General features: G+C 43.2%; 2 protein-coding genes across 3 annotated transcripts in view; both read left to right on the forward strand.

Moving 5' to 3' along the window:
* ift57 (intraflagellar transport 57 homolog (Chlamydomonas)) overlaps window positions 1–5,693 on the forward strand; it is a 43,593-nt gene extending 37,900 nt beyond the window's left edge. Inside the window, exons 8-11 of the mRNA XM_072508721.1 lie at window positions 334–465; window positions 549–611; window positions 3,266–3,332; window positions 4,143–5,693. Of these exons, the coding sequence (XP_072364822.1) occupies window positions 334–465; window positions 549–611; window positions 3,266–3,332; window positions 4,143–4,321 (441 nt within the window). The 3' untranslated portion in view covers window positions 4,322–5,693. The remainder of the gene's footprint in view (window positions 1–333; window positions 466–548; window positions 612–3,265; window positions 3,333–4,142) is intronic.
* A 1,650-nt stretch (window positions 5,694–7,343) lies between these two features.
* Window positions 7,344–13,790, forward strand: part of LOC140424981 (zona pellucida-binding protein 2-like) — a 159,140-nt gene continuing 152,693 nt past the window's right edge. For both annotated transcript variants that reach the window (XM_072508722.1, XM_072508723.1), the window contains exon 1: window positions 7,344–7,521. In XM_072508722.1, coding sequence (XP_072364823.1) covers window positions 7,389–7,521 — 133 coding nt within the window. In that variant the 5' untranslated portion in view covers window positions 7,344–7,388. The remainder of the gene's footprint in view (window positions 7,522–13,790) is intronic.

Consider the following 13,790-nt stretch of genomic DNA (forward strand, 5'->3'; position numbering starts at 1 on the left):
TCTGCAGACTTGTATATAGTGTACACTTATTAAAGCTACTCAAGTTCTTGAAAATAATTGTTTCTCAAACTTGACAGAAAATGAAGTCAAACTGTTTCCCCAAATTAGAGTAAAACAAATAAGGTAACTGAATGAATAAATAGAATACTCGTCGATAGCTGTTTTACACAAAAGCACTTGTGTTGCAGCCACCTAATTAGCGAGTAATTTAGTCAAGGTGTGTGGATTCTTTCAAATTATTTTTTGCTTACTAGGATTACACTTGCTTTGTATTTAAGAATTTTTAATCTCTACCTGAGTCATGTTCACCGAATTCTTTTTTTTTTTTGACAGAGTTATTTGGACAAGCTTCAAGATGAGATTAGTCGAACACTAGAAAAGGTCAGCAGCAGAGAGAAATATGTCAACAACCAGTTAGAGAATTTGATTCAGGATTTCCGTGTTGCTCAAGGCCAATTGAATGAGGTAATCTGCTATATTCTTTTTAATGTGGCAGTTCTTGACCTTAATTCTACATAATTTTGTAAATCAGTTTATTTTTGTTGTAGGCCAAAGATCGATACCAGCAAGGAAGTGGGGGTGTAACAGAACGGACTAGACTTCTGTCTGAGGTAGAATTACTGTTAATTGAAAAATTACTTTCAAGTTTATATTTTGATCTAAACATTATTCTCCTCTAGGAAACCGATTCCTAATTGTTTTCATTGATTTAAAAATACCTTATATAGGTCCCCTTCCCTCGTAAGTAAAAAAAATACCCTGGACACGGGATTTTCAAAAATGATAGATTTCATAGAATTTACAGTGCAGAAGGAGGCCATTCGGCCCATCGAGTCTGCGCCGGCTCTTGGAAAGAGCACCATATCCGAGGTCCACACCTCTACCCTATCCCCATAACCCAGTAACCCCACCCAACACTAATGGCAATTTTGGACACTAAGGGCAATTTATCATGGCCAATCCACCTAACCTGCACATCTTTGGACTGTGGGAGGAAACCGGAGCACCCGGAGGAAACCCACGCACACACGGGGAGGATGTGCAGACTCCGCACAGACAGTGACCCAAGCCGGAATCGAACCTGGGACCCTGGAGCTGTGAAGCAATTGTGCTATCCACAAGGCTACCGTGCTGCCCTTGATGGCAAATGATGGCAAAGTGTCAGGTTCTGACTGAAAGCTGGTTGGTTTCTCCCCAGAAACACAGTCAGGTTCTGACTGAAAACCGGTGTGTTTCTCCCCAGAAACAGAGCCAGGTTTTCTGTCCAGATCTTTTGAAATTTTGTCAGAAAAAAAAATCGGTGGCTGTGTTTAACGCTGTCATTCTGGCATGGGAGGCCTCATAGAGTCGGCAAGCCCAGCTACACAGATGGGTGCGCCATGGCGCCATCTTTAAAGGGGACCCCGATCAGCGAAAGCAATGAACTCCCTCCAAACCCCCCATGGTCATAGAAGGCCCCATCCCCCACAAGCTTCAGGGCAAACCACGCCCCCCCACCCCTCCTACCTCCGTTATCGGGACACTCCGTACCCGCTAACATGTGTTCTCCAGTTCACATCCCTCTCCCAGCCCCCACCACACATAAAGGGAAGTCCCCTCCCCCAACGGAGAAGGGTTTGCCCCCTGGCACTACCCAACCTTTGCATTCAAACCCAAGTCGTCCAGGTATCTCCATGCCCAATGTTTGGTCACCATGACTGGTTTTCGATTTCAAAATCTGTAGAGAACATCACATGGAGCTGGAAGGTACAGCATAAAACTGATTATTGACATTGAAATTTCTTTAAATTAATGTAAATCAGGTTCATGCACAAACAGGGCATGAGCCTGATCACTTTACCAGTTGGGGCGGGGAGTGGCGAGGAATATATCAAAGCAAGAACTCACCAACGCAATTCCCATTATGGCCCTCTAGCAATATTTGGTGGCCTTAACGGGCTTTGCATTCAGGTTGAATTGGCCCAGAAACACATGCCCACTGTGGCTGTGGTTTTCAACATTCGTCCGCACATTCGTCGTGGGCACAAACCCCATTATAACCGCTAAATTACGAGAGCGACATAATGGGATTTGTGGTGGTGAGATCTTAGTTTGAAATCTTCTCTGCTGGCGATGTAAAATGGTGTAAAACCGAATACCATGTATTTAAATATCATACAATGGCTTAACACTATTGATTCTTGGATCATTAGATCTCCCCCACAGCTCACTCCCTGCTGTGACGTAAGTCGGCGGGAATCACTACTGATTTTCGAAAACTTAAAACAGTCATGATGGACATGCTGGGAACATGGAGGTACATGGCTGCGCAGTGCCTTGGCACAACCCCCTGAAACTGCCCCCTGGAAGTGCCAATTTAGCACTGCCAGAGGGTGGGGCTTTTAGGGAACCCCACAGGGATTGTTTCTAATATGTGGAGGGGTGATGTTGGGGCAGGAGGTGTTGTGCCTGTTTGGTGGTTGGGGCATGGGCACTAAGCATGGAGGGGAGGGGGGTGCCCCCAATCCTGCCAAGGATGGGGGAGGGGGCCCTGGTCATCCTGTTGCTTGCATGGTGTTTGGGGGAAGGGGTTGACCCGACAATTGAGTCTGGGGTGGACGTTGGCTTTCTGTGTTCGAGGGCAAGGGTTGTTTCCACTTGTCTGCCGATGTTCGGAGGGGGGAAAACGTTAACTTTAGGTACCCCGCTCTCTTAAACTTGCTGATCTCAACGGAACCAGTGGTGTGCGCATCACAAGTTTCTCTCACTGTCCTTAGCTAATGCAAAAAAGAAATCGGATAGGACTTTGAACTCGATCATGACCTAGGCTGGTATTTTCCAGCCCCACCAAGTGCCAGGATCTTCCATGGTGCTGACCTTTGGCTGGCCCACTGCAACCCCGCACGGCGGGTCCTGCATGGCAGGGCTGGAAAAACCTTGCCCTCTTATCACCTGGTGGAAAATGGCTGCATGTGGGATAATACAGTGACAACTGGATTATGTTTGGCTGTATTGTCCCTTATGAAGGACTAGCTGATAGCTTTTCACTTTGTTGCTCATGCGTGAGGAATGGGTGTTATGATGATAACATGAAGAATGCATGATGAATGGATATCTTAAGGAGATGAAGGTGGTAAAAGTAGAGAAAATTGAGGATTTTCATTCCCTCCAGACTAACTAGCATTTTCTACTTCTTCTTTTGATAATTTTGAAAATTAGTCGAGATTTCAGTTATTAAAGATCATTCCATAGGTACCGTTTAAATATTTTGTGTGTAATCCTTTAGATAAGTGAAGAGTTGGAAAAGGTGAAACAAGATATGGAAGAAAAGGGAAGCAGCATGACTGATGGAGGTGAGTAAATGGCAGCAGGATAATCTTTTAAAATGATATCAAAGTTGTGGTAATTCACGGACATGTAATTAATGTGATCACCAAAGGGAGAGGAGAGGTAAGGAGAATTTGTTCCTTTCAGGGGGCTGTTATGTCATGGAATATTTAACAAAAACAAAGGTAAAAGCCAATTTAATTATCTTTAAAAAGTGTAGAAAATAGTTATTTGAGAAAGAAAAAAAATAAAGGTATAAGATATGGCAGTTCAATGGAATTAAATGGATAGCTCTTACAGAGAGCTGATATAGCTCCTGCAAGCAATGTCAGAGAAATTTCTCTTAATTTCTCCTGACATATGAATCAAGAAAACCTTAGACAGGTTGATGATCTTCAGTGTTCAACCCTGACAAATTTGCCTTTCTGCAATCCCATTATCATCTTCAAATGCTCTTTAGCGTATTTTCCCCTTATGTGGGGATTCTTCCTAGCGCATATAGACGAACGTGCCCTCTTATTTCGGCAGGTCTGACAGTGTCTGTGGAGAAAAAAAGGGAGGTAACGTTCGAGTTCGAGACTCAAAACATTAGCTCGCTTTTCTCTCCACAGATGCTGTTAGACCTGCTGAGATTGTCTGGCATTTTCTGTTCTCGTTTCAGATTCCAGCATCTGCAGTAATTTGCTTTTATGCCATCTGCCATATATTAACATTTTGTCTGTTGACATTTATTTGAATGCGCACAATAAATTTATGGTAATGTATGTATACTATATACTTGCATGAAGTTATAAGTCAAATGGATTGACTCAGTATATTGTCACTATTATTTTCAGCTCCATTAGTGAAAATCAAACAAGCATTGACTAAACTGAAGCAAGAGATAACTCAAATGGATATTCGAATTGGAGTTGTGGAGCATACCTTGCTGCAGGCCAAACTCAAAGAGAAGTCAAACATGACAAGAGACATGCATGCTACCAATATTCCCGAAACCACACTAGGTGGTTATTGATACTATGATTGTATTTAAATTATATATTCTTGACCAAATAGTTCCGTATTGAAAGATTACTGAATTCTTGTGATCTAAATGAGGAATCAAAAATTAGCATTTAATAAAAATTTGGATTATTAGAACACTTTCAACAGCAGCAAATCAATAGTTGGATCATTTTCTAGGAGTTATTACAATAAACGTTGGCACACATTTACAGCAAAAATGGATGAGAAACTGATTTAAAGTAGTGCCAGTGCTTCTTTCATTCAAACATAGTATGAGCATTGTGCCGCAATACCTATCACGAGAATCTTGTGCTTCATAATCAATAGGTGTTAAGGCACATAGAAACTCAGAGCAGGAGAAGGTCATTTGGCCCTTCGAGCCTGCTCCTCCATTCAGTATGATCATGGCTGATCTTCTATCTCAATGCCATTTGCGCGCTCCCCATACCTAGTGACTTGGTCTCCACAGCCTTTTGCGGTAAAGGATTCCACAGGTTCACCACCTTCTGTGAAGCGGTTTCTCCTCATGTCAGTCCTAAAATGGCCTAACCTGCATCCTGTGACCCCCTTGTTATAGACCCCCAAGCCAGGGGAAAGAACATACCTGCATCCAGTGTGTCTGTCAGAATTTTATATGTTTAAATGGCATCCCCTCTCATTCTTTTAAACCAGTGAAAACAGACCTAGCCGACCCAATCTCTCCTCATATGACAACCTTGCCATCTTGGGAGTTAGTCTGGGGTTTTTGAATACTAATTTTCCATTTTTATTGAGGGTGGGCCCAATGTTTCTTTGAAGTTTGAAATAGTAAAATATATTTTAACATTTTCAGTAAAGTGTTGCAGCTGTATTAGAAATGTTTATACCTCAAATCTCTTCAATATGTGAGTTATACTTGTATAAAAATCTGTTGCATTTCTAATCACATATGGCTGCACATGCTACCAGCAACCATTAAGAACCAAATCTTAAATACAGTATTTAATGAGTACCGATTTGTTTTGCATAAAATTGAATATCTCAGTGAGTTACAAGGTAGTAATGTAGTCTCTACATTTATTGGCATTAATTCATTGGTCTAGATTTACTCTAATCTTTCTGAGCCTATTGGTACTATTTTTTTCTAACCCACCTAGGGATTGAATGTTCTCTAAAACATATCATTTATATTTACTTTAACACTATCTCTCTGAATTGGTCCTATGAAGTATTCTAAATAGAGTAAATTGTACAATTCATAAGTATGTTGACATATTATTGTGTATAGTTGAATTCCTTGCATGCAATGCAGATATTTTATGTGAGCCTTTTCCAAATGTGCATTTGCAAATTTGTAATTTTGGATAAAATAAACTTTATCGATAATTTTTTGTCCAGTTAAACCGATTCTACATCTGATTTTATACAATAAATTCTGCATTGACATCCTACAAACCAACCTCGCAAAAACATCTTATTAAAATGTGTTTCACTTGTGGAGGAGATCTGCATAATGCTATCATAATTTCATCACTCAAGTTACACAATTGCCTTCATACATGGAATGAACTCCTTTTTTTGTAAGTGACATTGCTTCAATTCTTTGTACCTCTGGATATCCCTCTCACACTTGCCTGCACATCTTACAATGTATCCCTCATGCTGTATGAGTAATTGGATTTTTATGATTCATTACTGCTCACTAGTATATCTGCTTTCTCATTATCTTAAATTCAACAGCTCCGGTTCAGAGATTAATTTTGTCCCTTGCAGAATGAAATTTACACGTGTAATTTTCCTTTGTCGAGGAATGGTAACTTGACTACTCGGTGCTGTAAAGGCTGCTTTACAACAGTGAGTAAGTCATTGCCATCAAATTCGAAGGTTTGTATGGTTCTTTATATTTGTGCGAAGTAGAAATTGATTTTCTCTGCAACCTGCTGAATAGGCTGTGTTCCACCGCTTTGTCCATCTGACAACTCGTGATGGATCTTTGTTATTCCCATTTGTGAGTTACCTTGTTTGTATAAGCACTGATTTCCTTGCAAAGTAGGTTTGAAGAAGTAGAGAGATGGAAGCGAATATAAAATGAGGAAAAAATATTTTTATTGTAGCTAATATGCAATTACACAATTGACATTTTATAAATAACAATTGAAAAGGGATTTGAGAAATGACAGTTTAGTTAGTGGATCAATATCTTTGCTCATTATAGAGGGTATGTAACACAATCGTACAAAATCAAACCATAAAACAAATACAGACTGCATAGCTAATAAAATGTAAGATACAGTACAACTGAATTTAATATTAATCGTAGAGGGTTACAGCCCCAAATTCATTGAGGTTTAACAGGAATTAAGGACGATTATTCTGTGAATGGTTCAAAGCTGGATTTGCTTAGTGTTATAGTGCTTAAGAAAGTACAGGGTGTAGCATATCTAAACATGAAGATATTTAATTTTATTCATCATAATGTATATATAATTTCTTATTTTTTCACCTGGGTTTCTGCATTTTGAATTACTGTAGTACCTGTTTATACAATGAAGACATTTATGAATGCAATTGGGGTGAAATGACATTGATTGTGCTGTTGTGCCCCACCCTACAACTATGACGAAGCGTAACAATATCCAGTCTATTATTCCTTACGAAGTGACCACAGAACCTCATCATTAGCATTTATGTGAAGATAAAGGAAAAGAACCGATTGGAGCAAAATATTTACAGGCATAGCGGATCACGTTGATTTTTGGGTATTTATTTTGAAGAGACGTAATTTGGTCCACTTTATATTATGATATAACTGGAATGAAACTGCAGAACAAAGCAAATCCACAAGAGATGTCAGTCAGAAAACGATGCCAATGTCCATGATAGCCTTACTCCTGCACTCCTCCCAATGCTGTCTCGCCCTGGCGGGAGAACAAAGTGGCTGGCAGTGATAATGCCGTCCGAATTCTCAGAAGGCGTTGCTAGGACACCGAACCACCCAGCGTTCTGAGGAATGTTATTTTTTAAAGAGGAGCAGCAGCTGCTGGAAATGGAGCGAGGCCGGGGCCAGGCGGGATGAAGCGACAGGCCCACCTGGAAAAATGTGGGAGTGGCTCAAATTTATAACCAAGTCGCAGAATGTAACCAGTCAGAAAGTTTTCAAACATGTAATAGCGGTTGTGATAATAGTTGCGGCGCTCGCCTATGTGTCCCTCCTCTCTTCTCAGGTGTCAGGTATGATGTTCGCTGTCAGCATTTTCGTGTTAACCTTTAAGCGTTGTGCTACTGTGGGGACACGCCTCTCGCAGATTTGGGATAGCAAGTGTTGAAAAGGGTACAATGCATGAATTAGAAAGTGCGGGGAGTTTAAACACCGACATAAACCTGCAGAGTATTTCCAGCATTTTCTGTTTTCATTTCAGATTTCCCGCTATATTTTGCCTTTGTACCGACATAAAGATAGGCCTCTGTGTTGTCAAGTTCTGTGTCATTCTGAGGAAAGTTATGTAAAACTGAATGTAACCTGGGAAACAGATATCTGAGTATAAAGAGTCATAACAATTTCATCACAAAGGCTGACTAAATTGTTGGGCATCAATTTTTGGTTGAAAAACCTTCATCAAAATTACATTTTAATCATTTTTTTAAGTACTTCTGAAAAAAGAGAATTGGATGACGGTGTGCCTGAAGGTAACAAGCTCCAGAACAATTACATTTTTGTGGGAGGAAACCAATTTTTAAACTTTTTGTGGGCTACTTATTGTCACTCTCAGCTTTTACTGATAAAGTCCCAGCATTTATACCTAGCAATAATGAAGGAACATATATATATTTCCAAGTCAGGATGGTATCTGAATTGGAAGGTAACTTGCATGTGGTATCTCCCCAAGCATCTGCTTACCTTGTTCATCTAGGTAGTACGTAGAGTATGCAGGTTTGGAAAGTGACGTTGATGGGGCCTTGTGCTGCTGTGCATTTTATCAATCGTACACACTGCTGCTGATGCTACACACCAGTCAGTACTGGAGGGAGTAAATGTTTTAAGGTTGTGGATGGGGTATCAATCAAGCGGGTTGCTTTGTCCTCAATGGTGTTAAGCTTGGTGAATGTTGGAGCTGTGCTTATCCAAGAAAATGGTGAGTATTCCATCACACTCCTGATTTATGCCTTGTAGATGGTGAATCAGTTCTGTGAAATCAGGTGTGTTACTGATGAACACCCAGCCTCAGACCTGCTCTCTGAGCCAAAGTATTTATATGGCTGGTTGAGTTACGTTTCTGATTAATGGCGACCCCATTAATGCTGTTGTTCTGCATTCTGTGTGCATATCCATCAGTCTCTTTCTGTACCATCACACTAACGTCCTCATGTGAGGCATCTATAGCAGAACTTTCTTGTTATCTCAAACTCCTTATGCTGGCACAGTGCTATCCTTGTCTCTGACCCTATCTGCACCCCACTTATGCCCCATGTCTCACGACACGCAGGTCCCACATCTGACCTATCCTCTGAACCATATTCAGTGTCAGTGATGAGCGGTGACTGCAAATGACAAAGTGACGGGGTTGGATTCTCCGCCAGCGGGATGCTACTTTTTGCTGGCAGCCCGGGGGTTTCCTGACGGCGTGGGGCTGCCCCACAATGGGAAATCCCATTGACCAGCTGGTGTAATGGAGCATCCCGCCGGCGTGCTGAAACAGAAATGTGGAGCGGCGGGACAGAGAATCCAGCCCACGATATTTCTTCTTTGTCAGTCAATTATTCTTCCTCCATATCTTGTTCCTACTCCACTGCCAGGGCAGGTAAGAGTTCCTGCTTATTTGAAAAAAGAAAGGTCGAAGGATTGGATGACAGGAATGACCTGGCAATGAAGTGCTGGGTGTTTAGACCATCTGTAGTTTATATATCATAGAATCATTGATCTTTATACCTTGAAAGCAGAGTTAGTGGATGACTTCTTGAAGACGAGCTACCTACTGAAGACATGGGTGATGACATCCAAACTCAAACATTGATGCCTGGGAGAGATATCAAAGCCATCTAACCATTAGAGCTGTTTTCAAACAAGCAATCACAATGATTACGTGCCCAGAGACATCTGGGGATATTATTCAGTGTTCACTGGACCAGATATCTAGAATTACAGTGTTGTACTTCACTTTGAAAATAAAGCAGCAGCGCACACTGGTGATTCAGGAAGAGGATAGGCTGGAGTGCCTCTTTAGAAAAGGAGGGGGAGAGGAATGTGATGTGCCAAAGGTTCCAGCAGCTGCACTCGTAGCTGCCTGGGATGGCCTGATTCTGGTAGAGTGAAGCCGTATAGCTACTTGGCAGCCAAGCTCTGTACATACTTGGCCACTCCCTAACATAAGACAGACCAATCATCAACATTCAACAAATCATCCTTTTCACAGATAACAATTATTCGTGTTTAACTCTTACCTGCCATTTCTTCATGATAGAGAAGGCAACTTGCCAGTCAGCAGGCAAAAATGGGTAAAGGCTCATTCTTGGAGCACAAACTGTCTGTGGATATGGCATGTAACATACAACTGGTAGGTTGTTGATGAAGTGGCAGTCAAAAACGTCGATGTACATTGGCATCTCTGGGGCTTCTCGTTGTAGGGCATGTACTTCTAGGCCAAGTTAAATGAGCCCTAGTGTGATGCTATCTCAAAGCCCCAACTGTGGCTTTACATTCTGATTCACAATGTGGAAATCAAAGTTTCCTTGTACACAAGGGTCGCTACATCCTCGGTATTGATTCTCTGTCCACCATAAGCCACGAGGTCAGACAGCTGGACTGGATCCGGTATCACATCTGGGTCTATCTCCTGTAGATTTTTGTTAGATAGTACATTACACTTTGCCCCAGTATCGATCTTAACCCTAAGCTTGGCTTTATTAGAGACTACATGTAGAGTAGTGAAGATCTTGCCCTTTTCCGTGGCAGATTCCACACCTTCGCAATATAATGATGATGTTGGTGTTGATATTGTTGCTGCTGGTTTCATGACTGTACTGCTTCGGTTGAATTGCAATTGGCCTTAAGCAGGGTGCTCTTTCCAAGGGCCGGTGCAGATTCGATGGGTCGAATAGCCTACTTCTACACTGTAAATTCTATGATTCTATTCTTTTTTTTAAAAATGTATTCTATTACAAACATGTATCAAAACAGGTTACAGCAAATAAACACCCCGGGAAACATACTTCCCAACAACCAACTATACAGTCTATACAGATTTTTCCCCGTTATCACCCTCCCCGCCCCCCCCCCCCTCCCCCACCCCCTGTGATGAACAGCTCCTCAAACACAGTCACAAACATCCCCCATCTTTTCTCAAACCCCCCCTGCTGAGCCCCTTAACTCATACTTTATCTTCTCTAACTGAAGGAAGTCGTACAGGTCACCCAAGCAAGCCGCTACCCCTGGTGGCGATGCCAACCGCCACTCCAGCAAAATTCGCCGCCATGCAATCAGAGAGGTGAAGGCCACAACATCGGCCTTCCTCCTCTCCATGAGCTCCGGCTTCTCTGAAACCCCAAATATTGCCACCAAAGGGTCCAGGTCCACCTCCTCCTCCAGTATCCTGGCTAAGACCGCGAACACTCCTGCCCAGGAACCATCCCAATTTTTTGCAACTCCAAAACACGTGCGTGTGATTGGCTGGCCCCCGCCCACACCTCTCACACTCATCTGCTACCGCCTGAAAGAACCCACTCATTCTCGCCCGAGTCATATGCACCCTGTGCACCACCATTAAACTGTATCAGGCTCATCCTTGCACAAGAGGAGGTCCCGTTTACCCTACGCAGTGCTGCACTCCGTACACCCCAATTGATCTCCCCTCAGGGGCAGCACGGTGGCGCAGTGGGTTAGCACTGCAGCCTCACGGCGCCGAGGTCCCAGGTTCGATCCCGTCTCTGGGTTACTGTCAGTGTGGAGTTTGCACATTCTCCCCCTTTTGCGTGGGTTTCGCCCCCACAACCCAAAAGATGTGCAGTCTAGGTGGATTGGCCACGCTAAATTGCCGCTTAATTGGAAAATTGATCTCCCGTCCCAACTTCTTGATCTTCACCACCCGCTCGCCTCCCTGCTCCCCCAGCCACTTGTATATATCTCCAATTCTTCCCTCCCCTTCCACATCCAGAAGCAGCAGTCGCTCCAGCAGGGTGTATCCCGGTAACCGAGGGAACCCCCTCCAGACCTTTCGCGCAAAGTCCCTAACCTGCAGATACCTGAACTACTCCCCCTCGGCAGCTCTGCCCTCTCTATGATTCTATTCTACTTATGCACCTAGCCCCTGGAGATCGATTAGCAGACGTGCTGCTGTTAACAGGAAAGGGATGTTGTTGCTTGGACCTGCAGCATTTGACAAAGTGGTTCCACTTGCCACATAAATTGGATCTTTTTCAAATACATAGTGTTCTGTCTGGGAGGTGATGGCTGCTGCAGTTGATGTAAGGAGCACCCTTCACTGCAAAAACGTTATTGTCCACCCAAACTGCGCCATTACCTGTCTAAATTCTCTGTTTGATGTTCCAGACTGTTCGCTGAGCATGCACATTTCCACTGCAGACTGTAACGTTAAATCGTTTTGTTGCACTATTTGTTTCCGAACCGCATCAGTTTATTCCACAAACCAACCAACCCCTGGCAAACTCAGCTGTAAAATTTCCAAACCTGCATTTTGTTATTAAGGTTTTCAAAGTGGTAAGATAAGATTGAATAGACTCGTGTTTTTTAGTTGGTGGTACCAAAAATATAGCGATCAAGGATGAGGTTCTTAACTGAAAGACATATGGCTTCAAATTTGTTCAAAATTATCTCAAGGTGTCCTTTCTCATTGTCGGATTGGAAGGGAAATTATCTAAATTTTGCACCTCTTCAGGTCTTGCTAAATTCAGCAACGTATACACCTACACCGCAGAATATGAGCCACTCCTGTTTAAACCTCTTCCAGTTGTCTGCTGCGTTTTCATCGAAGATTAATGAGTCAATAGTTTGAAGTCCTTGCACCATGCTGCCAGCCCTGACACCATGTAATTTTCTCTGGTTCACTGTGGTTCATTGTAACACTGACTGCAACAAGGAAGTAACAGTAAGTTTATTTAACAAATCCTGCAGCTGCAAGAAAACATTTGTGCTTTGCCCAAGGTCCAGGGGAAATCTGGCGTGCTCCCGCCATGTGATGCTAGATGTGACCCCGCCTTCACATAGTCACATGGCGACCCAGCCTGGAGCAGACATGCCCGGAGTGCAGCGTGCGAAGTTGACATTAGAACAGATGCAGCAAAAGTGGAGAATGGGATGCAGTACCAGACTCCACCCCTCTCCACATGACCATCTGTTCCTTGCTGTTCAGTTGCTCCTGTTAACACACTCTGCTATCTTACCTTTTGCCACTATTAGCACTCTTCATCCCTTAATGGCACCATTAACACTCCCCTTCGTCTTACATTCATGACAAATTTGTCAATATCTCCTTTGCCCCAATCTATCCCTGTTCTTCTATTCCGCCCCAACTCCTCAGCCCCTGTCCAACTATATAATTCTGTACATTTCTACCTTTCTTCAGTTCTATAGAAGGGTCATTTTGAACTGAAACGTTAACTTTGTTTGTTTGTCTCGACGGATTGCGCTTAAGTGTTTGGCTTTTCACAGATGCGGGGTGCCATCGACTGCACACCTGTGGCACTCAGATCTCTGGGGCACCAAGCAGGGAACTACATGAACCACAAGTGCTTCCATTCACTGAATGTCCAGCAGGTCTGTGACCACACCAAATGCACGCTTCAAGTGTGTGCTCGATTCCCACGGAGTGTCCACAACTCGTACATTCTGAGCTGCTCCCAGATCCCTGACATGTTTCAGAGTCTGTCATGGGGAGGGGGCGGTTGCCCACAAACCCTACATTCCAGGGGGATGATGACGACTTGCAATGGGGACAGTGCATCAATTCTCACAGAGCTTCTGTGAACACCTGACTCCTGTCTGGCTGATGGCCGTTCGCTTGCTCTCCGTGACTAGGGTCCTATCATGATGAGGCAGCAGGGAAAATTTCACCGCACCTGATCTTACTGTACTCTTGAGGCTCAGTATTACCGGAGGCTGAGGCAGATGGGATGGGGAGTGCAGCTGCACCTGAAGGTTCAGAGAGCGCACATGGACAATGACTGGAATGAGTGATGCTAGCCATAGTTGTGGGAGACATTCTCATTCCCTATGAGATACAGGATGACTGATGCCACCAATGTGCTGGGAAACTTGCACAAAGCACATGGAGGAAGCCCTGGACTGAGCACACTGCCTGTTTCTTGTGCAGGAATCACGTTTTCAGGTCAGAACTACAGGGGCACAGCTCACCAGCGCAAAGAGCGATAGAAAGGGTACAAGTAGTGAGAGCTTATTCACAGAAGTGAACGCTATGTAAAAGTGCTTAACATCTATGCCCATACAGTGCAAAAAGAGCGTCTTAATCTTTCTAACCTTGCTGCTACAT

The sequence above is a fragment of the Scyliorhinus torazame genome, chromosome 6 (assembly GCF_047496885.1).
Source record: "Scyliorhinus torazame isolate Kashiwa2021f chromosome 6, sScyTor2.1, whole genome shotgun sequence".
Taxonomy (NCBI): Eukaryota; Metazoa; Chordata; class Chondrichthyes; order Carcharhiniformes; family Scyliorhinidae; genus Scyliorhinus; species Scyliorhinus torazame.